At 42.0% G+C, this 26417-nt stretch overlaps 1 protein-coding gene across 3 annotated transcripts in view; it reads right to left on the bottom strand.

The window, feature by feature from the left end:
- The window catches only part of eps15 (epidermal growth factor receptor pathway substrate 15), a 217462-nt gene that overhangs the window by 120240 nt on the left and 70805 nt on the right, over nucleotides 1–26417 (bottom strand). For all 3 annotated transcript variants that reach the window (XM_068037147.1, XM_068037148.1, XM_068037145.1), the window contains exons 9-12: nucleotides 25485–25685; nucleotides 23923–24077; nucleotides 14779–14929; nucleotides 6258–6343 (exon numbers count right to left, since the gene is read on the bottom strand). In XM_068037147.1, the coding sequence (XP_067893248.1) occupies nucleotides 6258–6343; nucleotides 14779–14929; nucleotides 23923–24077; nucleotides 25485–25685 (593 nt within the window). The remainder of the gene's footprint in view (nucleotides 1–6257; nucleotides 6344–14778; nucleotides 14930–23922; nucleotides 24078–25484; nucleotides 25686–26417) is intronic.

The raw sequence follows: 26417 nt of genomic DNA, 5'->3' as shown, positions 1-26417 counted from the left end.
TCATCTCTGATCACTTCCTTGTATCACTCTCCACCCACATCCCCCTTCCTAATCCCAACCATACCTTCTTCTGTGTGTGCCCCTTGAATAAACTATCCCCAAAGTCACTTTCAAAACTGCACTTTCAAAATCCCAACAGTCCAGCCGTTGGCTCTCCATTTACCATAGCACTTCTGCAGCTACTAATTTGTTCAATTACACCTTCACCTCTAACTTTGATGCCCTAGTTCCCAATAAAATCATTACACTCTCACACCCTTTCCACTCCCTCAGTGCACCCCCCTTATCTCCACTCCCTTAAGTCCATGGAATGCAGACTTGAACTGATATGGCAGACAAATGGTTTAGCCATTCACTGCCAGATCTGGCTGGACCACATAAAACACTATCGGGTCCTGCTCTCATCTGTTAACCATCCTATAATGCAAAGATAACCTCTAGTTTCATTCTCTACTGCAAGCCATCTTCTTAAAACCCTCTCCCCATCTTCCATCCTCACCTCCAACAATAAGTGCGAGGAGCTTATGGACTTCGTTGTCACTCAGATTGAGAACATCTGACCAGGTGCCTCTACCACTTCCCTCCCTTCCACTAGTCCACTGGTCCAAACTTCCCGAAAGTTCTCCATTGCCCGAGCCCTGAACCCACATCTTTTCCCAGTTTCTCTCTTATCTCCTTTCATGCCTTCTCTAAGCTGATCTGGTCCATTAGATCCACCTCCTCCTCCCTCAACCATATTTCCACTAAATTATTGACTACCCAACTTCCCTGCCTGGTCCCCATGTTAGGTAATATTGTTACCTGTTCTCTCTCTTCAAGTACTGTCCCTCTCTCCTTTAAATCTTCAGTCATCATCCTCAGCTCAAAAAACCAACCCTGAACCCATTGACCTTGCAAACGACCACCCCATCTCCAACCTCCCTTTCCTCTTTAAAGTCCTTGAGCGTGTTGTCACTACTCAAATCTGGGCCCACCTTTCCCTCAATTAGGTTTCTGCCCCGCCACAGTACTGAAACTCCTATCAAAGGCACAAATGACATCCTATGTAGCTATGACAAAGCTAAACTACCCCTCCTTGTCCTTCTCCGCCTGTCTGCAGCCTTTGACATGTTTGACCACACCATCCTCCTCCAACACCTTTTCGCTGTTTTCCAGTAGAGTGAGACTGCACTCGCCTGGTTTCATTCTTATTTATCTAATTGTAACCAGAGTATCACTAGTAATGGCTTCTAATCCTGCTCCCGCATCATTACCACTGAGGTCCCCATGGATCTATCCTTCTATTTCTCATCCAAATGCTGCAATATCATATGAAAACACAGCATTAGTTCCATATATACACTGACAACACCCAGCTCCACCTCACCATCACCTCTCTCCAGTCCTCCATACAGTCATAGTCATAAGAGTCGTACAGCACAGAAACAGGCCCTTCGGCCCACCGCGTCCATGCTGACCATAATGCCTATCTATACTAATCCCACCTGCCTGCATTAATTCCATATCCCTCTATCTGTCCAGATGCCTCTTAAATGTCGCTACTGTTCCTGCCTCCACCACCTCCTCAGGCAGCTCATTCCAGATACCCACTATTCTTTGGGTGAAAAATTTACTCCTTTGATCCCCTTTAAACCTCCTCCCTCTCACCTTAAATCTATGCCCTCTAGTTTTAGTCACCCCTACCATGGGAAACAGACTCATGCTATCTACCCTATCTATGCCTCTCATAACTTTATATACCTCTATCATGTTCCCTCTCAGCCTCCTTCGCTCCACTGTTGCTAAATTATCAGACTCCTTGTCCAAAATCCAGTACTAAGCCAGGTGTCCATCATTCAGAAGTCAGCGGAGGTTTTACTACCAGGGAAAAACCTGAAGGATGGGTCTATACAAGTACTGGAAGCTTTCGGTGTAGCACTGTAGGTTTTATATACTAATACCTTGAGCCATGGATTTGACATCTTTGACAAAGGAATGTAACCCAGAGAATACATGCTGGCTTGCTCCACATACAAGTGCCTAGTAAATGAGATAGAGTATCTTTAGAGAGAAGACAGTTAAAATTCACCCTGCAGCATATATTAGATACCTGTAGCTGAAACATAAATGAAAACGAGAGAGAAATGTAACAGAGTAGCCCGTGCAATGGATTGTGAACTAGTGAGTAAGCACAGCTCGAAATAAACAGAGCTGTTATGACACTATACTGGCAATTTTGAAACTGACATTAATGAAAGACTCTAACGGTGATCACATTTTGGTCGATATAGCCATTGCCCGTTTTTAATATGAACATTTCAAGTGGTGGAAATTGTACTGTCGTGCACTATGCCTTGGCCCTTCACTTTGGTTTCTCAATTCTGAAAATGTATTAATTGCATCATTTATGCTAAAGGGGCTGGAGGGCAAGATCTCAGCTACTGTGACTTCAAAACTTTTATAGATTTTATATAGATGCCATAACGCTATGTTAAACAATCACAGCTGAAGCCATCCAGAGCAAGTAGCTACCAAAAATGGGTCTAAGTGCACTGAGAAATATGCCAAAACTCCTTCAAGAGCACAAAAATGTTGAAGATATTTGAGGACCAATGAGACAGTGATGGACAAGATTTAACAAGTGCTGACCAGATGCGACTGTGTCATAGTAAAGCTCTCGCTCAAGCTAAGCACCTGAACCAGAACAACGCTCCAAGAAAACTACTGTTGCTGCTAATGGAATTTCACACTGTTAGACATTTATCCACTGCAGGAAAACTGTTCATTGTGTTTGGAAAAAAAAAAAATCTTCAGAGACTGATTAAGATAATAAATTACAAATTACTATTGTGTAAGACGTGGTTCAACAGTTTTTTTTTTACAAGACAGTTCACCTGGCAACACCATCCCAAGTACCGCATTGATCATCAAATCCTACTGTTTCACATTTGACAATCTTTCCATGTCAGCCTGGCTCATTTGCCTCTGGATCATAAGGTTCCAGGTTAAATCTCCATTCCAGAACCTGAGTACATAAATCAAAGACAAGGCTTAAATATTTGCAACCATCTTCAGCCACTTTGCCTTGGATCACATGGGCTTTTACTTTTCTGACTAGTCTGCCATGCTAGAACTTATCAAAAGCCTTGCTAAATTCCATTCAGATTACATCAAATACAGTACCTTCATCAGCCCTCCTGGTTACCTCCTCAAAAAAGTCAATGTTGAATTCATGTTGGTTATACACGACCTTCCCTTAACAAATCTGTCCGAGTCTACTCTCAATCATCAGCCAAGTTATGGAAGGTGTCATCGACAATGCTATCAAGGAGCACTTACTCAGCAACAACCTGCTCACGGATGCTCAGTTTGGGTTCCACCAGGGACACTTGGCTCCAGTTCTCATTACAGCCTTGGTCCAAACATGAACAAAAGAGCAGAATTCCAGAGCTGACTGCCATCAAGGCAGCATTTAACCAAGTATGGTATCAAGAGCCCAGCAAATTTGAAGTCCATGGGAATCAGGGGAAAACTCTCCACTAGCTGGAGTCGTACCTAACACAAAGGAAAATGGTTGTGGTTGTTGGAAGCCAAACATCTCATTCCCAGGACATCAATGCAGGAGTTCCTCAGGCCTAGTGTCCTAGGCCCAACCACCATCAGCTGCTTCATCAATGACCTTCCCTCCATCATAAGGTCAGATGTAGGCATGTTTGCTGATGATATCACAGTGCTGAGTACCATTCGAGACTCCTCAGAGTCTCATGCAGCAAGACCTACACAACACAAGTGACAGGCAATGACCATCTCCAAAGAGAGCAAATCTAACCATCTCCCTTGACGTTCAATGGTTTCACCATCACTGAATTCCCAAACATCAACATCCTGGGGGTTATTATTGATCAGAAACTTAACTGGACCAGCCATTAAAATATTGAGGCAACAAGAACAAGTCAGAGCTGGAAATTCTGCAGCAAGTAACTCAACTCCTGACTCCCCAAAGCCTGTCCACCATCTACAAGGCCCAGGTCAGGAGTGCGATAGAATACTCTCTACTTGCCTGGATGAGTGCAGCTCCAACATCACTCAAGAAGCTTGACAACATCCAGGACAAAGCAGCCCATTTAATCTGTACCCCATATACCACCTTAAACATTCATTTCCTTCACCACTGGTGCACAGTGGTAGCAGTGTGCAACATCTACAAGATGCACTAAAGCAACTTGCCAAGGCTCCTTACAAACCCGCAATCTCTACCACCTAGAAAAACAAGGACAGCAGATGCATGGAAACACAAGTTCTCCTCCAAGTCACACACCATCCTGACATGGAACTATATCACTGTTCCTTCACTGTCAACAGGTGATAATCCTGGAACTCCCTCCCTAACAGCACTGTGGGTACATGTACACCACATGAATTACAGCAGTGCAAGAAGGTGGCTCACCTCCACCTTCAGAAGGGCAATTAGGGATGAGCAATAAACGTTGGCCTTGCCAACGCGCTCACATCCTAAAAGCAAGTAAAAAAAAAAGTGAATGCTGCATTTTCAGATGAGATCCCATAAAACTTTCAAGAGTTGGAAATTCTCCCAGTTTTGTAGCCAACTTTCATCCCTTAACCAACACCGCCTAAAAATGTTGTTTGAAGGATTTAGCTGTGCACAAATTGGCTGCCACCGAAAAAGACTGATTGGCTATTTAGCTCAATGCTGTTTAAAGGACCAAACTGTGCACAAATTGGCTGCCATGTTTGCCTGCAAAACAATGACTATACTTCAAAATTGCAGTGCTTTGAGACATCCCATGTGTCTGAGAAACTTCCAAGCCTGTTTGTGAAGATAACAATGAGACTAGGATGCTTTGGTGGAGATCATTTATTGCTTGCCACAGAGCTTACTTCTGCTCTCCTAAAATCACCCACAGCCAGTGCTGGCTGGCTCTTTATATATACACACTTGAATACAATTAACTAATTAACACCCAACACCTGTTCACCCTATTATCTTGAACTACCAGGTATTTATCATACATTAACAGAACTTCAGGCCCTCACAACATGGTCATGAAAGGCTCCATAAAATACACATTCTTCCTTGCTTCTTTATAAACATTTAATATAGAGTATTTAGCACATTCCAGATATGGTTTTAATACATTTTTATCTGCTATCTGGAAAAAACAATCATTGCACAGATTGGATTTATAAACTATATTACAGCTGCCTGGGAAGATCTGGATAGTCCAAAATAATGTTTGTAGAAAAATGGAGAATTTAGACTGTATGGTACTTTAACATAAAACAAATTAAATTTGTACCACAGGAACTCAAAAGATACTTGCAGGTTCCAGGAAATGCAATAGTTCTATACTAGTCTATATCTACAATATCACACTCTTTTCCCGATGGAAGCTGAGCCATTGGGGAGGAAGAAGTCATCAGTGCCAAGTGGAATTTAATGTTTTCCGACACAAAATGTGAAAAAATATGTACTGGTAGCTAAAACAATCTGTACTGCTCTCACGTTCCCCTGGTGACTGATTAAACAACCTTACTGTCACAGTCGTGTGAACAGTTTGTTTATTTTCCTTTTCTCAGTTGTAGTGATTTAGGATCAAGCAAAAATAACTACAAATAGGGAAAGGAGGATAGGCAAATTATAAAAAGAGTATAATTACTTCAATGAGACTTTTAAAAAACATCCTTTACAATACAAGACTTATTTTGAAATTGTGCGCATAAAACACAATTTTAAAAATGCTACAGTATCATAAACTGTTAGACAAAATATCCTTCATTAAAATGCTCTGGCCTCTTCAACAGGTCTTATAATTCTTGCAGATTGGGACAAGGAAGAAGACAGAGAGTGAATGTGGTGTTTTGTAGGCCTATAAAGATATCCTGCACTGATCCAGCCACCTCTTAGTGACATTTTGCTTTAGTCACACAATTACAAGGTCAATGTCTTTTTTATTTGTTCATAGGATATGTGCATCGCTGGCAAGGTGCCCATTCCTAATTGCCCTCAAGAAGGTGGTGATTAGCTGCCTTCTTGAACCACTGTAGTTTAAAAGCACAGTAATGTGTACATGCATGTAATTACCAATAATTGTAATATCAAGCCTAAGTTAGCCAATACAATAACTGCAATCTCTTTTAGAGTTATTTTATCGTAAGACAAATAATTACAATGTTAAATTATCACATGATTTGATATGGCTTTGCCTAGTTGGAGCAATATATATATATATAAACACAATGACAAACATTTTGTTTACCTGTGAAGATCAGCAATTTCATTGTGTATAGAATCAAGTTCTTTGATGGCTGAAAAGTCAGCTATAGTGTTCAGGGCTGCTCCATTCTGTGGAAAGCAAGTTTTAGGTTATTCAAGCATCTAACACTTATAATCATGTGACTTTTAAATCAGTTTTAAGTTCATTGCTTTACTCAATTTCATGGCTTAACTATCATTTTGTAGTTTAAACGGAACATACGTGAAGTCAACTTTCTAAAGTGTAATCTGGATGCCCATCAAACAAACATTCTGCTGCTCCAATATATCACTGAAACACAAACTGACCAAAACTGACTAATCCACATGATCAGGTATCAAATCCAAAGGCATGATCTACCGAACGGCCATGTTTAATTCTGAACAACAGATTAAGGCACAAATATCTGTTTGCCTATGAAACAGCACAACAACTGGATGTAACCAAAGACAATTGTAACAAGGTTAGATATCCCACATTTGACCCTAATGCCAACGAGAAGCACAGAAAAACTGGGCAAAACATACATATGAACAGTTTATTAATACTGTCCTCTACCAGTTCTCCCCACACCCTCCAGCACCTTCTTCAATCTTGTTAGTTCATTTGTTCACCAAAATAACAGATTATTTAGTTTAAAAGAAAAGCAAAGCTTAGTTTAGTATTCAGCTCCTATGGCAGATTATGAAATTTGAATTCTTTTCTTGATAGACACTATAACCTTTTTCCAAAATTGTGCTTGATGTAAATCTTAAGTGAATTAAAAAAAAGCAATCTGAAAAAGAAACGTCTGCTTATCATGAGCAAAAGAGGGTAAACAGAAGGTGATAGATTAAACAGTAAATAATAATGCTGACCTTGCGTTTTTAACGAAGAAGTGTTACGTTAGGCTTCCAACGTTATTCACATATTATGGACATCAAAGCAGTGCAGCAAGGATGGCTGGCACAGTGAGAAAGGCATAGGGCCTGTAGCAAAGCAGAGGCCAATAGAATGCAAGAAAGAAAGGTTTAGCAAGAATTAGTAAAGCTACAAAACAGAATTGGATTAATTGTGGAAAATCAAACTTCTGAGAACCACATTCTAAGTGAATATGTGTGTTGGATCAAGCAGCATCTCAACAAAATTGAAATCAGAGTTTCCAGAACACAGGGTACTAAAAAACACAATTGTTCAAAAGAATTACTAGCAGAGTCAGAAAATACAATATTTCCAACCAAAACCATATTGTTTCACTAAGATACATTAATGTCCATACTGACCTGAAATTCAGGAAGGAATAAAAAGAGAGAATCCCAAAGGCAAAAGCATTAGACTGCCACCAAAACACTTTTCTCCTTCAGAAGAATTTGTGGTAGACATTTTTAATTGCAGAAAGTTCTTCCCCCTCCCCTGATTATTTTTTCCCCTGACTGGAGTCATACTCTAATAGCACATGCAAGTGGAAAGAGGATTAAATCTCCTCCCCACCATACCAATGTGCAATGACTGGAGAAAAATGCTGTACCACCAGCCAAAATAACAGAATTATTATTCTGCAATGTTCCTAATGTACAGGCCAGGAAAATAGCAAAATGATTTTCCAATGAATACATCTTTTAAGTGTTACGACCAGGTGAGAAATGTGTCGAGGGGTCTTTTGCTGTCTTCATCTGGTCTTACTGTAACAGGGTTTTATTTTTAAACACCGTGTTTTGAGCTGCCATTTTGTGAATCCTTGTTCACTGCTTTCCAATTATAAGGGCAAAGAATTGAGCACAAACAGGCTTTCTTAGGTTTCAAGAAGGAAAGTGAAATTTATTAAACCTTAAACTTAAACTTGAATAAGGTTAACACCCACGGATACACGACTCGCCCAAGCTAGCATGCACACGTGATATACACATGCAAATAGGGTCAGAAAAGAGGAGAGGAAAATATAGAGAGAGGGGTTTGAGGCAATATCAGAAGAGTTTCTTGTTTACTGTGTTTCAAGCTCACTTGATTGTAGGTGGTCTTGCTGTTCTCAGGGCCCAGTGTTCTCCTTAAACGTTGTTCACGTAGGAGACTTTTCTCTTTGAGGTTCATGTGTTTTCAGTGGATTCCAAAACTGGTGAGAAATGAAATAAGAGCAGACAGGAGAGAGGTCTTCTCAAACCAGGAGCTTTCTGATTTCAAACACTCTGTTGGAAGTTCAAATTCCAATAGCCAGCTAGTCATGTGACTAAAACTGGTCTGACCACTTCTTCTGTGTTTGTGGATTCTGCTATCTTAGCAGTCAACCTAGAATGCTAGCATCCCCGACCTTCAAAGGACCTGGTAATCAAAAGTTCATTGCTAGAAGAATGGGTCAGGGCAAGGTCCTTTGTCCCTTGTTCCAACAATGTCTGTTATCATGCAAATGTCTTTCCAGCCAGGGGATTGCAATTTTAAGTTTTAATGTTTATGTGGCTAAATAATGTGTGCTTCAGTCTTGGCAGGGGTGTGTATGTGTGTGCGTGGGGGGGGTTTGCCTGACATGAAATGACTGAAGAAAAATGCTGTACCACCAGCCAAAACAACAGAATTACTATTCTGCAATAATATAAAAGCAAAATACTGCGGATGCTGGAAATCTGAAATAAAAACAAGAAATGCTGGAACCACTCAGCAGGTCTGGCAGCATCTGTGAAAAGAGAAGCAGAGTTAACGTTTCGGGTCAGTGACCCTTCTTCGGAACTGGAGACGTTCCAAAGAAGGGTCACTGACCCGAAACGTCAACTCTGCTTCTCTTTTCACAGATGCTGCCAGACCTGCTGAGTGGTTCCAGCATTTCTTGTTACTATTCTGCAATGTTGCTAATGTATAGGCTATCAAAATAGCAAAATTATTTCCCAATAAATACACCTTTTAAGATGGCATAGTCTAAAATCTCAAACAAAAACAGAAAATGCTGGAAACACAAAGCAGACTACTAGAAAAGATCGGATGTCCACCAAAGCTACTAAGTATCATCACCTCATTCCATGACAATATGAAAGGCACAATTCAACATGGTGGCTCCTCATCAGAGCCCTTTCCTATCCTGAGTGGTGTGAAACAGGGCTGTGTTCTCGCACCCACACTTTTTGGGATTTTCTTCTCCCTGCTGCTTTCACATGCGTTCAAATCCTCTGAAGAAGGAATTTTCCTCCACACAAGATCAGGGGGCAGGTTGTTCAACCTTGCCCGTCTAAGAGCGAAGTCCAAAGTACGGAAAGTCCTCATCAGAGAACTCCTCTTTGCTGACGATGCTGCTTTAACATCTCACACTGAAGAATGCCTGCAGAGTCTCATCGACAGGTTTGCGTCTGCCTGCAATGAATTTGGCCTAACCATCAGCCTCAAGAAAACGAACATCATGGGGCAGGATGTCAGAAATGCTCCATCCATCAATATTGGCGACCACGCTCTGGAAGTGGTTCAAGAGTTCACCTACCTAGGCTCAACTATCACCAGTAACCTGTCTCTAGATGCAGAAATCAACAAGCGTATGGGTAAGGCTTCCACTGCTATGTTCAGACTGGCCAAGAGAGTGTGGGAAAATGGCGCACTGACACGGAACACAAAAGTCCGAGTGTATCAGGCCTGTGTCCTCAGTACCTTGCTCTACGGCAGCGAGGCCTGGACAACGTATGCCAGCCAAGAGCGACGTCTCAATTCATTCCATCTTCGCTGCCTTCGGAGAATACTTGGCATCAGGTGGCAGGACTATATCTCCAACACAGAAGTCCTTGAAGCGGCCAACATCCCCAGCTTATACACACTACTGAGTCAGCGGCGCTTGAGATGGCTTGGCCATGTGAGCCGCATGGAAGATGGCAGGATCCCCAAAGACACATTGTACAGCGAGCTCGCCACTGGTATCAGACCCACCGGCGGTCCATGTCTCCGTTATAAAGACGTCTGCAAACGCGACATGAAATCGTGTGACATTGATCACAAGTCGTGGGAGTCAGTTGCCTGCATTCGCCAGAGCTGGCGGGCAGCCATAAAGACAGGGCTAAATTGTGGCGAGTCGAAGAGACTTAGTAGTTGGCAGGAAAAAAGACAGAGGCGCAAGGGGAGAGCCAACTGTCCAACAGCCCCAACAAACAAATTTCTCTGCAGCACCTGTGGAAGAGCCTGTTACTCCAGAATTGGCCTTTATAGCCACTCCAGGCGCTGCTTCACAAACCACTGACCACCTCCAGGCGCGTATCCATTGTCTCTCGAGATAAGGAGGCCCAAAAGAAAAGAAAGAAAGTCTAAAATCTCAAACAAAAACAGAAAATGCTGGAAACACAAAGCAGTTAATACCTGAAAGGAGAAAAAGGCATACTAACGTTCATGTTTTTAGACAGTGTGCTTCAGAATATGAAGAGATGTACAAAACTTCAAGTCAGAGAAAGAGGGGAGAAAGAGAATGGAAAGAAAACTCAAGCCAATAACACCACAATCACAAATGGACAAGTTGACAAAATAGGAGATTGTTAAATAATGCAAGGAATACTCCTAATTACACAATATATAGAAGGTAAAACACAACAGAAAGTTGCAACTAATTAAAGCAATGAGAAACTCAACTTTGGAAAATGCAAGAAACAGAAATTTGGAAAAAGAAAGCCTGCAAATGTAGGTCTGGAATTAAAATTGAATGACCAGAACAGCATACAAGGTCAAAGAAAGGTCAGAGCAAGATTTTTTTTAAATTCATTCATGGGATGTGGACGTCACTGCCTATGCCAGCATTTATTGCCCATCCCCAATTGCCCCTGAGAAGGTGGTGGTGAGCTGCCTTCTTGAACCACTGCAGTCCATGTGAGGTTGGTACACCCACAGTGCTGTTAGGAAGGGAGTTCCAGGATTTTGACCAAGCGACAGTGAAGGAACGGCGATATAGTTCCAGGTCAGGATGGTGTACGACTTGGAAGGGAACTTGCAGGTGGTGATGTTCCCATGCATCTGCTGCTCTTGTCCTTCGAGGTGGTAGAGGTCGTGGGTTTGGAAGGTGCTGTCCAAGGAGCCTTGATGCGTTGCTGCAGTGCATCTTGTAGATGATACACACTGCTGCCACTGTGCGTCAATGGTGGAGGGAGTGAATGTTTTTTGTGGATGGTGTGCCAATCAAGAGGGCTGCTTTGTTCTGGATGGTGTCGAGCTTCTTGAGTGTTGTTGGAGCTGCACCCATCCAGGCAAGTGGACAGTATTCCATCACACTCTGACTTGTGCCTTGTAGATGGTGGACAGGCTTTGGGGAGTCAGGAGGTGAGTTACTCGCCGCAGGATTCCTAGCCTCTGACTTGCTCTTGTAGCCACGGCATTTATATGACTATTCCAGTTCAGTTTCTGGTTAATGGCAGCCCCTAGGATATGGATAGTGGGGGATTCAGCGATAGTAATGCCATTGAATGTCAAGGGGAGATGGTTAGATTCTCTCTTGTTGGAGATGGTCATTGCCTGGCACTTGTGTGGCACAAATATTACTTGCCACTTATCAGCCAAAGCCTGGATATCGTCCAGGTCTTGCTGCATTTCTACACGGACTGCTTCAGTATTTGAGGAGTTGCGAATGGTGCAGAACACTGTGCAATCATCAGCGAACATCCCCACTTCTGACCTTATGATTGAAGGAAGGTCATTGGTGAAGCAGCTGAAGATGGTTGGGCCTCGGACACTACCCTGAGGAACTCCTGCAGTGAGGTCCTGGAGCTCAGATGATTGACCTCCAACAACCACAACCATCTTCCTTTGCACTAGGTATGACTCCAACCAGCATAGTGTTTTCCCCCTGATTCCCATTGACTCCAGTTTTGCTAGGGCTCCTTGATGCCACACTCGGTCAAATGCTGCCTTGATGTCAAGGGCAGTCCGTCTCACATCACCTCTTGAGTTCAGCTCTTTTGTCCATGTTTGAACCAAGGCTGTAATGAGGTCAGGAGCTGAGTGGCCCTGGCGGAACCCAAACTGAGCATCATTGAGCAGGTTATTGCTAAGCAAGTGCTGCTTGATGGCACTGTTGATGACACCTTCCATCACTTTACTGATGATTGAGTGTAGACTGATGGGGTGGTAATTGGCCAGGTTGGATTTGTCCTGATTTGTGTGTACAGGACATAACTGGGCAATTTTTCACATTGCGGGGTAGATGCCAATGTTGTAGCTTGGAACAGCTTGGCTAGTTGTGCGGCATGTTCTGCAGCACAGGTCTTCAGTACTATTGCCGAAATATTGTCAGGACCCATAGCTTTTGCAGTATCCAGTGCCTTCAGTCGTTACTTGATATCACGCGGAGTGAATCGAATTGACTGAACTCTGGCATCTGTAATGCTGGGGACTTCAGGAGGGGACCAAGATGGATCATCAACTCGGAACCTCTGGCTGAAGATTGTTGCAATCTTATCTTTTGCACTGATGTGCTGGGCTCCCCCATCATTGAGGATGGGGATATTTGTGAAGCCACCTCCTCCAGTTAGTTGTTTAATTGTCCACCACCATTCACGACTGGATGTGGCAGGACTGCAGAGCTTAGATCTGATCCGTTGGTTATGGGATCGCTTAGCTCTGTCTATTGCATGCTGCTTATGCAGTTTGGCATGCAAGTAATCCTGGGCTGTAGCTTCACCAGGTTGACACCTCATTTAGAGGTATGCCTGGTGCTGCTCCTGGCATGCCCTCATTGAACCAGGGTTGGTTTCCTGGCTTGATGGTAATGGTAGAGTGGGGAATATGCCAGGCCATGAGGTTACAGATTGTGGTTGAGTACAATTCTGCTGCTGCTGATGGCCCACAGCGCCTCATGGATGCCCAGTTTTGCAATGCTAGATCTGTTCAAAATCTATCCCATTTAGCACGGTGATAGTGCCACTCAACACTATGTACGGTATCCTCAATGTGAAAGCGGGACTTCATCTCCACAAGGACTGGGCGGTGGTCACTCCTACCAATACAGTCATGGACAGAAGCATCTGCGGCAGGCAAATTGGTGAGGAGGTCAAGTATGTTTTCCCTCGTGTTGGTTCCCCCACCACCTGCCGCAGACCCAGCCTAGCAGCTATCTCCTTAGGACTCGGCCAGCTCGGTCAGTAGTGGTGCTACCGAGCCACTCTTGGTGATGGACATTGAAGTCCCCCACCCAGAGTACATTTTGTGCCCTTGCCACCCTCAGTGCTTCCTCCAAGTGGAGTCAAGTGAAAGTGAAGAGCAACCCCTTTGTTGTGAAAGGAAGTGGGGAGAGTGCCAGCACTGGAAATGTGAACTATTTTGCCCAAATTTAGCACAAGCTTCACAAACGGGGTCTGATATTTATGCTAGGCATGCTGATACTTAATACTGACTTTAGTAACTTCAGATCTTAGCTGCATCTGAATCCCAGCATTTCCATTGTAATTTCAAACTTGTCTTCATTGGCTTTCCTTTTTAAAAAAAAATCCACCATTTCTTGCCGTTTTGAAGTGAGTATTCACTACATTAGCATGTTCCAGTGCGTCTGTTAACATCCATTTCTTGTTTGAAAGCGTCTTCTACTTGTATTAACTCTGTTTTGTGTCTGCAGGGTCACTTGTTTTGTGTTTTTCTTCCTTCCTCTTTCGTTCTGATTCTACTGAAATGCTTGTTTGCCTCTCAGTATTCAATTCTGAAGAGGGTTGTTCTTCAAAATGTTCACCTATCTTGTTCTTTCTAATAGATGCTGAATTGCTTGCGTTCCCAGCATTTTGTTTCCTTCTTCTCATTAAAAACTCATCTTTTCTACCATTTGCACAGAACAAAAATCTATATTTCATGATTCACTAGGGTACTAAACAAATTAAGAGCAGTTAGCTTTCTTTAATAACTACCACATCAAAATACGTACACAAAATTAAAAGCAGGATGGTTGGGACTATGAACAAAAAATGGTGAGTTGCTTAAACTGTCAGCAGAATCTAGAAAATATGCAACAGTTCAGAATCAGCTGAGAAATTCTTAATCATTGAGAATTTTGACATTTATTTTATTGCTGGAATCAGTTTTGCAGCACTTATCATGTCACAGTTTCATATTTCCACTGATGCATTTTTGAACGAAGCTTGTATCTTATATTTCCCCAAGTTGGTTCTTCCAAAGAAATGTCCATTTTCTATTATGGCTGCTGAGTTCCCATTTTTTGCCTTACATCAGATGGCAGGAAGGAAATGGTAAGAGCAGAAGATTTACAAGAAGAATGTGTGAAACCATATGACAAGGGAGAATTTTAGTGGAAGTAACAAATGTTATTCACAATCCCTTACATCAGTCCTGCTATTGCACACTTTCCGAAGTCAACAGAAATATCACAAGATGTATTATAATGGGAAGGCTTCAATAATAATTTTATTTGAATTGTTACGGACAATTGTATGTTTTCATACATACCCAAGTCTGAATCATTACTCAGATCAGCACAGATAGCTTCTAAGGCTAAGGACCAGTGTTAGGACAAGTAGTTTAGCCCATGTTGTCCTCATAAGAACTATTCAAAGCTGGTCATATCACTGCAATGCTAAAGCCATGCTAAAAAAAGTTTTACCTTTTGTGCACTGTCAGAAGGAGGCATCATCTCTGCTGTGAGAACCTGAGGTGGATCAATACCTTTAGTTAACTTCTGGTTTATTAAATGTAGTGCCAAGGCAAACTGCTCCTTTGAAAGCTTTCCACAATCATTTGTATCACAGAGTGCCCTGTAAAGGCAGAAAATTAAGGCAGCTCAACAGCTACACTAAGTTGCATCAATTAAGTAGAATTAACTCAGCTTAGATTTGGGCCATTTTACTTTCAATTCCCAAGACTGAAATTACAATAATATTTTATCATGTTTTTTGCACATTTAAACTAAACTTGAAGTAACAAAAAAAAAGCAGTTTAACTGCAGAGTCTTCAAAATATGAATATTTTCATACATTTCTTAGCCCCTCTGTGCCACATACTACTCAGTGACATCCTTAATCATGGATCTGTGAAAACTTTGTACCAAATCCACTTGAACTGTGGAGAAATACCGAATAGTACAATTACTGATTCTGTTCTTCCAAACTTGGTTGCGTTTTGAGAAAGAAAATATTGAGTTATAATGTTGGTAGGTCTCTCACTGGTGGAAGTGATTAGAGGTGATGAATTAACTATAATCACACAAGAACATTAAAAGCAAACTGGCATCAGTGTAATTTTTCCTCAAGGGAAAGGTAAGGATTTCTTCACTGATCTAACCTGTTAGCTGGAAATTTCCTCGTTCCCTCCCAAAGATGATGATGACCCATGCTCAGGAGTACAGTTCAAAACGATCCAGTGATATCTTGCCTAAGCTGCTTTAGTCACCATTTCAGATGTTCGATGTGTGGAAACCCATCGCCATGCTCAACAGTCTCCAAACCAAACTACTGAAAAATCTTGCAACCAGTGATCCTCATTGGTTAGCTTCCCATTGCTCATCCAGGCAGGACCATCTTATCAGTTAAGACACTAGCTTGCAAGGCTGAGCAGGAAGAATGCCAGCCATCAATGATAGGTCTATTCTCTAGGCCCTCTCAATAAGCTAGGCTAGAGTGTCAATCATCAAAATCACCATGCAGGCCTGCACGGCTCAAATATCGGATGACCAAGTCTTCCAGAGATGACGTACTCTGTGGCAACTTCCTGTCAAGTGTATAATCTTAAAGACAATTCTACCCGAAAGGGTCATCACTTACTTTCTTTTTGCTCCTTCCCTCTGCATGCAAGGATATTCATTAATTAGTAACCAGAAAATTGATGAGCGTGGTTTTGAGTTCTCACTAGACAGACAGGAAGGATGAAGAACTCTTCCCAGTGATATGAGGATTAGGATTACTCACCATAAAACTTAGTACATTGCTGCCAACTCCCTGACTCGAAATGGAATCAAACCACAGGGAACAGGTACTAATTTGTTAATTGTGTATCAATGGTTTGATTATAAGCAGGTGAAGGGTGCTAATTGGGGTCTTAGTTGAGCACTTATAAGCAGACACTTACTGAGACTGGTGGAGGGTTTTGAGTGAGGAGCTACATGTTTGTAATCCTTTTACTCTGCACAATAAATGTGAAACTGACTAAAGTTAGGCTCCAGCATTTTCCTTCCATAACCAGCTTTCTGGAGTTTAATAATAGCAGGACTAGGCCGCATGGCCCTTCGAGCCTGCTCTGCATTCAACTAGATCATGGTTGATCTTCTACCTCAATGCCATTTTCCCGCACTATCCCCATATCCCTTGATGCCTTTAATACCAAGAAATCTATTGATTTCTGTCTTGAACATACTCAGTGACTGAGCCTCCACAGCTCTCTGGGATACAGAATTCCAAAAGATTCCCCACCCTCCGAGTGAAGAAATTCCTCATCTCAGTCCTAAATGGCCTACCCCTTATTCCTACACTGTGTCCTCTGGATCTTCCAGCCAGGGAAACATCCTTCCTGCAGCTACCCTGTCGAGCCCTGTAAGAATTTTGTACATCTAAAATGAGATCCTCTCTCATTTTTCTAAACTCTAGAGAATACAGGCAGCGCCTCCTCAATCTCTCCTCACAGCACAATCCCACCATCCCAGGAGTTCGTCTGGTGAACTTTCATTGCACTCCCTCTATGGCAACTGTACCCTTCCTTAGGTAAGACGACCAAAAATGCACACACTATTCCAGGTGCAGTCTCACCAAGGCGCTATACAATTGCAGTTACAACATCTTTACTCCTGTACTCAAATCCACTTGCAATAAAGGCCAACAAACTATATGCCTTCCTAATTGCTTGCTGCACCAAACATTAGTTCACCAGTAGGTGCAGAGCTTCAGCAGAAACCACCTACCTCCCTGCAAACAATTGCCTTTTTTGTCACAAAACCCCCTCACAGCATACTTTTAAGTTTCATACATGAGCCAAAGGAAGCTCTTCCATTGCACATGTAGGATATGTTTTCATATCTTCACACTCTTCCCTTGAAAAACAATGTGAAGCAGTGGAAGGAGTCATAGGCTGATTAACAGTCTTACAGGACTCAACATAAATACTGTTTCCATGGCTGGAACCATCTTTATACCAGCCGATAGTTCTACAGAGCAGGACAGTTTTATTGGCTCCCACAAACCATACGATGAGGGAAGGCCACCATCACCCACCAGATGCATGTATGCTGGTGGATGCCAATCCATACTTCACAGCCAGTCATTACACACCAGGGCTGCCTGGAGCGGAAATTGAAAACTGCACCTTCTTACTCAGAGATGGGAATACTACAACTAAGCTGAAGGTTTGCTTTGCTGTCATTGAACAGGCTAGACCAGAGTGCATTTTACCCCCAGGCATGAATGCATTGTCTGATGACATGTTAAATCGAGATGGTATGCCCCCTCAAATTGACAAAGATCCCATGGCATTATTCGAGAAACAGCTCGTAGTTTTCCAACATACCTCCCACAAACAGAACCAGCAGTACAAACTGATTTGCCGTGCAAGGGACCTGACAGTGCACAAACTGGCTACTACATCTGCCAACAACAATTTATACTTATAAAGTGCCTTTGGCGTAAAATGTCCCAAAGCGCTTCACAGGAGCTTAATACTACAAAATGACACCGAGCCACATAAGGAGATACTAGGTCAGATGACTAAAGGTTTGGTCAAAGAGGTAGGTTTTAGGAGTATCATCAAGGAGGAAAGCACGGTACAGAGGCGGAGAGGTATACTGAGGGAATTCCAAAGCTTGGGGCCGAGGCAACTGAAGGCACGGCCAACAGTGGTGCAGCAATTAAAATTGGAAATGCTCAAGAGGCTAGAATTTGATGAGCGCAGATATCTTGGAGGGTTGTGGGGCTGGAGGAGATTACAGAAATAGGGAATGAAAAGGCCATGGAGGGATTTGAAAACAAGGATGAGAACTTTAAGATCAAAACATTACTTGACTGGGAACCAATGCAACATAAAAACATAGAAAATAGGAGCAGGTGTAGGCCATTCAGCCCTTCGCGCCTGCTCCATCATTCATTATGATCATGGCTGATCATCCAACTCAGTAACCTGCTCCCGCTTTCGCCATATATCCTTTGATCCCTTTAAACCCAAGAGCTATATCTAAATCCTTCTTGAAAACATACAATGTTTTGGCTTCAACTGCTTTCTGTGGTAGCGAATTCCACAGGTTCACCACTCTCTGGGTGAAGAAATTTCTCCTCATCTCAGTCCTGAATGGTTTACCCCGTATCCTTAGACTATGACCCCTGATTCCAGACTCCCCCACCATCGGGAACATCCTTCCTGCATCTACCCTGTCAAGTCCTGTTAGAATTTTATAGGTTTCTATGAGATCCTCTCTCATTCTTCTGAACTCCAGCGAATATAATCCTAACCGACTCAATCTCTCCTCATATGTCAGTCCCGCCATCCCAGGAATCAGTCTGGTAAACCTTCGCTGCATTCCCTGTATAGCAAGAACATCCTTCCTCAGATAAGGAGACCAAAACTGCACACAATATTCCAGGTTTGGCCTCACCAAGACCCTGTATAATTACAGTAAGACAGCTCTACTCCTGTATTCGAATCCTTTCGCTATAAAGGCCACATACAATTTGCCTTTTTTACCACCTGTCGGACCTGCATGCTTACCTTCAGCGACTGGTGTATGAGAACACCCAGGTCTCGTTGCATATTCCCCTCGCTCAGTTTATAGCCAGATAATAATCTGCCTTCCTGTTTTTGCTACCATAGTGGATAACCTCACATTTATCCACATTATACTGCATCTGCCATGCATTTGCCCACGCACTCAACTCGTCCAAAATCACCCTGAAGCCCCTCTGGATCCTCCTCACAACTCACCCTCCCACCCAGTTTTGTGTCATCTGAAAATTTGGAGATATTACATTTAGTTCCCTCATCTAAATCATTAATATATATTGTAAATAGCTGGGGTCCTAGCACCGATCACTGCGGTACCCCACGAGTCACTGCCTACCATTCGGAAAAAGACCCATTTATCCCTACTCTTTGTTTCCTGTCTGCCAACCAATATTCTATCCATCGCAATACACTACCCCTAATCCCATGCGCTTTAATTTTACATGCTAATCTCTTATGTGGGACTTTGTCGAAATCCTTCTGAAAGTCCAAATAAACCACATCCACTGGCTCCCCCCTCATCAACTCTACTAGTTACATCCTCGAAGAATTCTAGTCGATTTGTCAAGCATGATTTCCCTTTCGTAAATCCATGCTGACTCTGTCCGATTCTACCACTGTTCTCCAAGTGCTCTGCTCTAAAATCTTTGATAATGGACTCTAGAATTTTCTCCACTACCGACGTCAGGCTGACTGGTCTATAATTCCCTGCTTTCTCTCTACCTCCCTTTTTAAATAGTGGGGTTACATTAGCTACCCTCCAATCTGGAGGAACAGTTCCAGAGTCTATATAACCTTGGAAGATGACCACCAATACATTCACGATTTCTAGGGCCACTTCCTTAAGTACTCTGAGATGCAGACCATCAGGCCCTGGGGATTTATCGGCCTTCAATCCCATCAATTTCCCCAACACCATTTCCCTACTAATACTGATTTCCTTCAGTTCTTCACTCTCACTAAACCCTGTGTTCCCCAACATTTCTGGTATGATATTTATGTCCTCCTTTGTGAAGACAGAACCAAAGTATGCAGTTAGTTGGTCAGCCATTTCTTTGCTCCCCATAATAAATTCCCCTGTTTCTGACTGTAAGGGACCTACATTTGTCTTCACTAATCTTTTTCTCTTCACATATATATAGAAACTTTTACAGTCAGTTTTTATGTTCCCCGCAAGCTTGCTCTTGTACTCTATTTTCCCCTTCTTAATCAATCCCTGGGTCCTCCTTTGCTGAATTCTAAACTGCTCCCAATCCTCAGGTCTGTTGTTTATTCTGGCGATTTTATATGCCTCTTCCTTGGCTCTAATCTGATCTCTAATTTCCCTTGTAAGCCATGGTTTGGCTACCTTTCCCGTTTTACTTTTGAGCCAGACAGGAATAAACAATTGTTGCAGTTCATCCATGCGCTCTTTGAATGTTTGCCATTGCCTTTCCACCGTCGTCCCTTTATCTAACATTTCCCAATCCTTCAAAGCCAACTCGCGCCTCATACCTTTGTAGTTTCCTTCTAAGATTCAGGACCCTAGTCTCAGAATCAATTACGTCACTCTCCATCTTGATGAAGAATTCTATCATATTATGGTCGCTCATCCCCAAGGGGTCTCGCACAACTAGATTGTCAATTATTCCTCTCTCATTATACAATACCCAGTCTAGGATGGCCTGTTCTCTAGTTGGTCCAGAAAATCATCCCGTATACACTCCATGACTTCCTCCTCTACGGTATTGTAACTAATTTGATTTGCCCAATCTATATGCAGATTAAAATCACCCATAATTACAGATGTTCCTTTGTCGCATACGTCTCTAATTTGCTGTTTAATGCCTTTCCCAACATCACCACTACAGTTTGGGGGTCTATATACAAACCCCATAACGTTTTTTGCTCCTTAGTGTGTTGTAGGGTATTCCCAAGCACCTGCAGTAAATATCATACTGTTTAAATGTTATTTGAGTAAGTAGATTCATATAATCCTAGTGAATATATATATCTATATATATATATATATATATACACACACACTCATATACAAGTTGAAAGTATAGCCACATATTGTTACAAAATGGAGTACTTACCCAAGGCACTGTGGGAACAAGATTGGCTAAGTCATATCCCTGAGAATGGTACTGTGAGACACAGACAGTTAGGCTGACCAAGCAGGGTCCCTCATATCAGTGTATAAGACAGCTGCTTTGTGTAACTGCAGACTGCACAAAGCAATCAGGAATGCAAGCTTGATAAAGGTAAAAGGATTCATTGTTAAGACTCAAGGATAGTTGATAAAGGGGTCTGGGAAACATCACAAGATGATCAGGGGGCTTGCTATAAGCTGATCACATAGCCACCTGATGCTTAATGAGTAATCTAATTGGTAATATGTGTAATGTATGTAATCAATAACCGTTATGATTGGATCATGTCCAGCCAGGATGGGCTGAGTAACTGTTTGAAAAATGTATAAGTATGCATGATTTTCCTTTGTTCGGTGGAGAGGCATCTGGACAGACCAGTGACCTGCTCCCCGCTGGCGTAACTCAAAAAAAACTGTTTGACATTGGAGCAGACCTGAGTGTCGAGTGATTCTTCTAGATTCATTCCCGCTAACAAGTGTTTCTTAGCTCTACCCATACAGATTCCACCTCGCCAGAGCTAATATTTTTCCTCACTATTGCGTTAATTTCCTCTTTAACCAGCAATGCAACTCCACTTTGCTTTTTGTCTGCCCTTCCTAAATACTGAATACCCCTGGATGTTCATTTCCCATCCCTGGTCACCTTGCAGCCATGTCTCCGTAATCCCGACTATATCATACCCGTTTACATCTATTTGCGCGATTAATTCATCCACTTTATAGCGAATGCTCCGAGTATTAAGGCACAAAGCCTTAACGCTTGTCTTTTTAACACTACTTGGCCCCATCCCACTATTTTCCACTGTGGCCCTGTTTGATTCTGGCCGTTGATTTCTCTGCCTATCTTTATTTTCTTACCTTTTCTTATTCCCCTTACTGTCTTTTGTTCTTGTCTTTGATCCCCCCACCTCTGACTCCTTGCTAATGTTCCGATCCCCCTGCCATTTTAGTTTAAACCTTCCCCAACCACTCTAGCAAATACTCCCCCTAGGACATCAGTCCCGGTACTACCCAGGCGTAACCCGTCCAGTTTGTACTGGTCCCATCTCCCCAGGAATCTAAAACCCTCCCCCTCACACCATCTCTTCAGCCATGTATTCAGGATAGTTGACATACCCTGCTATTTCTACTCCGACTAGCACATGGCACTGGTAGTAATCCTGAGATCACTACCTTTGAGGTCCTGCTTTTCAACTTACTTCCTAACTCCCTATATTTTGCTTTTAGGACCACATCCTTTTTTTTAAACCTCCTTCATTTATACCAATGTGTACCACGACCACTGGCTGTTCACCTTCCCCCTTCAGAATGTCCTGCAACAGCTCTGAGACATCCTTGACCCGAGCACCAGGGAGGCAACATACCATCCTGGAGTCTCCTTTGCGGCCACAGAAATGCCTGTCTATTCCACTTACAATTGAATCCCCTATAACTATAGGTCAATGAGCACAGGGATGATAGGTGAACGGGACTTTATGCGAGAAAGGCAGAAAAGTTTTGGATTACCTCAAGTTTACAGAGGATACAATGCAGGAGACCAGCCAGGAGTGCGTGGTCAAGTCTTGAGGTAACAAAGGCATGAATGAGGGTTTCAGCAAAAGAGATGATGAGACCGGGGCGAAGTCAGGCGATGTTACAAGGGTGGAAATAAGCAGTCTTAGTGATGGCACATGTGTGTGGTCGGCAGCTCATCTCAGGGTCAAATATGACGCCAAAGTTGTGAACAGTTTGGTTTAGTCTCAGACTGGGAGAGGGATGGAATCAGTAGCTAGGGAACGGAGTTTGGAGCGGGTATTGAAAGCACTGGCTTCAGTCTTCCCAATATTTAATGGGAAAAAATTTCTGCTCATCTAGTGCAGGATGTTGGATAAGCAGTCTGATAATTTAGCAACAGTGGAGGAGTCCAGAGAAGTAGTGGTGAGGTCGAGTTGGGCATTGTCAGTGTATATGTGAAAACTAATGCTGTACTTTCGGATTATGTCACCAAGGGGCAGAATGTAGATGAGAAATAGGAAGAGGCCAAGAATGGATCCTCAGAGGACACCAGAGGTAACAGTGTGGTAACAGAAAGAGAAAACATTGCAAGCGATACTCTGTCTACGATTAGATAGACAAGAATGGAACAAGGTGACAGCAGTCCCATCCAGCTGGACAATAATGGAGATGCATTGGAGGAGGATGGTGTGAATAACCATGTCAAAGACAGGTTCAGAATGATGAGAAGGATGTCATTTGTGACTTTGATAAGAGCCACTTCAGTATTGTGGCAGGGGCGAAAACCTGATTGGAGGGATTCAAAAGTGGAGTTCCGGGCAAAATAGGCACGGATTTGGGAGGCGACAATACGTTCAAGGACTTGAGAGGAAAAGGAGATCGGAGGTGGGGTGGTAGTTTGCAAGGATGGTGGGGTTGGCTTTTGAGAGGAGTGATGATGGCAGATTTAAAGGAGAGAGGAACAACACCAGCAAAGTGATACACTCATTAAATCTTCCATTTATCTTCACATAGATCTTGAAAGGTGCTTTTCATTGTTCACATGTGACCCAGATAGAGTGCACTGGCACACCATTCCACTGTATGTGACATCACAGCTGAGTTAGATTCGGTCTTCACCTCATTTAAGAAACAACTTGATACTGAGAAGAAAATAGAGTTGGTAATCTGGAAAGCTGAGATCATATGAGTGGGATCTTGTGATGTACAACTTTTTCTGAATTGCAATTAGGAACAGATGATTTCTTTTGCCCTCCCTAGCTTAAGAACAACCAGGCCAATTGCAGCACTTAAAAATAATAAACTAAAATGCCTTATTAAAAATAAATTGAAACTGTGGCATCTCATAGACATATTTAGGACTAGTTCTAATTAGTGGATGAAAGTGGTATCATGATTATTACTAAACAAATACTGAACACTTACCAGATATGAGCCAGTGTCGCTGGCGGCAGACCAGTGGTGAGAAAGATATCTTTGACCTCTACCCCAGAGACAAATCCATCTTGATCTTTGTCAGTTTTCATGAAGATTTCATCATATTTTGTTTTGTCAGCTGGTGTTACAACCCATTTAACAGCCTGCAAAATAACAGAAAATATTGCTGCGTCCAAAAACAATGGAGGCAGAGCTTATGATCCAAAATTGTTAAACTCAATGTTGAGTCCAGAAGGCTGTAAAGTGCCTATTTGAAAGAGGAGGTGCTGTTTCTCAAGCTTTCTTCATAAAAGTTTGGTATGGTGAAGTGGTATATGCCTTCACCATACAAGAACTCTTTTGCAGAAAAGTTAATTCTTTTTTAAATAATGTCGACTGGAACAATTTGTCCCCCCAGTAATCATTACCGTTTGAATTTTAACTTGCTTTGATAACAAAATGCGACCTTTTAGCAAAATGCCATAATTGGCCAACTGAATGATCCATGCTATAATAAATAAATAATCCATGCTAATTGGCCATGACAACTGCAAACATATTAATCATATTTTGACATGAAAACTCAGTGATATGTGCAAGATAAAGATGACATTTGAGTGGAGATGATTATAATGAAAATAATCTCACCTCCAGACTCAGATGACACACATTCCACAAATTGCACCATTCATGAAAATGGAACACCAGCAACACATGGGTTGGGATTGTGATTCTTACAAAAAGATAGCAAGTTATACTGGGTGGAAATAGAGACCAAGTCAAACTGAAACAGGAATCCATAACATATACATTTTACAATTTGAGACAAAAATGAGAATGTAAGACAAAAACAACACATTATTTTTTAACTGCACTGGTTGCTTGGTAAACAAGATAACACAAATCAACCGCCAATACAAAGTTTACTAATTTTGGCTTCCACAAAGACCAACTCATCAAAGACATCAGCCAAGGACGACAGAGACCTGTGGAACCACATTCCAAAACAAATTTATGACTCATTAATCTTATGTGCTACAATCAATTCCTCTTAAATACCAAAAACTAACAGCACACATACCCAGAGTCTTACAAACATAGTCCAAGTTTAGCCTGCTTTTTTGATTGGAATTTTGCTCCCATCATCCTCAGTTGTGGGTTTTTTTTTTTGCAAACAGTGGGATATGAGGCTGGTAAATCAGGTGGCAAAAGTAGTCAAAATCAAAGTAACATCTTAACATGGGTTAGATTAACAAACCACAGAAGTTTGTAATTGAATCAAAACAAATGATGCTGTCGCTAATTCTGAAGTTATTGCATCAGCAGTCATTGAACACCAAAGTCAGAATAGATCATCCCTACATCAGCTCCTTTAAAGCATGGTGTGAACATATGTGCATATCAAAAATATGCTCCACTACAATTCTAACCTGGTTTAGAAGGGATGCGTCAGAATCTCTCGTGAACGACACAATCAATACTATATTATGTTAAAATCAATACTATATTATGTTAAAATCAACAAAGGAAAAATGGTGCTAACGAGAAAATACGATTATTAAATGCACTACCTGGACCGCTGGTGTTTTGGTAGGTAAAATTCCCACAGTGGGCAAGGACTGTCGGCTTTCCTTGGCAGTAGGTGGAGATGGAATGATTGGCACTGAAGATGGAGCACTAGCTTTTTTCCTCTTTGAAGGTGGTACTAAGGCAGGCGACAAGGAAAATGGCACAGGTTCGTTCTCAAGAGCACGGTAAACCAAGTACATGGCCTTGAGAGAGAAAAATTATACTGAATCATTATATTAAAACAATTATATTATTGCTCAAACAAATATACTAAATGAAGCATGAACTAATAAAGAAACCTTGTTATGGATGAAATCAGGACAACAGCCATATTTATACAATGATGTACTAGTTAGACATCAGGGACAGGAATGACTGAAAAATAGGTTGCAATGGTACCATTAGTTAACAACCCTGAGAAATGATTGCAGTTTCATCAGATGCCTTCACTATAAAATATTCATTCGAAGCAATACATTTTACTGATTGCAGCAGGGCTGCTACATAATCATGCCCACACTTATTTCATAGTAGGAAGTGTAATTGTGACCATCAAATTATGTGGTTTCTGTAATGTGAATCTTACCTGCTGTTGCACATCTACACAAGGGAACATATATGAGAACTGTGCACTGGCATTAAAAAATCACCAGAATTCAGGGAAAAGCCAATTCTAATCCTAATAGTAAATTTCAGATTTCAATGGATTCCTAACAGCAACAGCATGAGAGTTCGAGTCTCTTTTACACCTTCTTACTGTCAACACAACAATGTGACAAGATCAGACACAGCTGTGATATCCTTCAAATTTGAATAGCTTGAACAGTTTATCAATAGCTTGAATAAATTTGGCTGCATCCAATAAAGGTAATATGTTTAGCTTTTTCCCGTATCAAATGTCTAGATATGCCTGAAATATATTCTTTTAGGATTTA

This window comes from Heterodontus francisci, chromosome 8, assembly GCF_036365525.1.
Source record: "Heterodontus francisci isolate sHetFra1 chromosome 8, sHetFra1.hap1, whole genome shotgun sequence".
NCBI classification, from domain to species: Eukaryota; Metazoa; Chordata; class Chondrichthyes; order Heterodontiformes; family Heterodontidae; genus Heterodontus; species Heterodontus francisci.
Note: the sequence above shows the minus strand (reverse complement) of the source record. Positions and strands in the feature narration are given on the sequence as shown.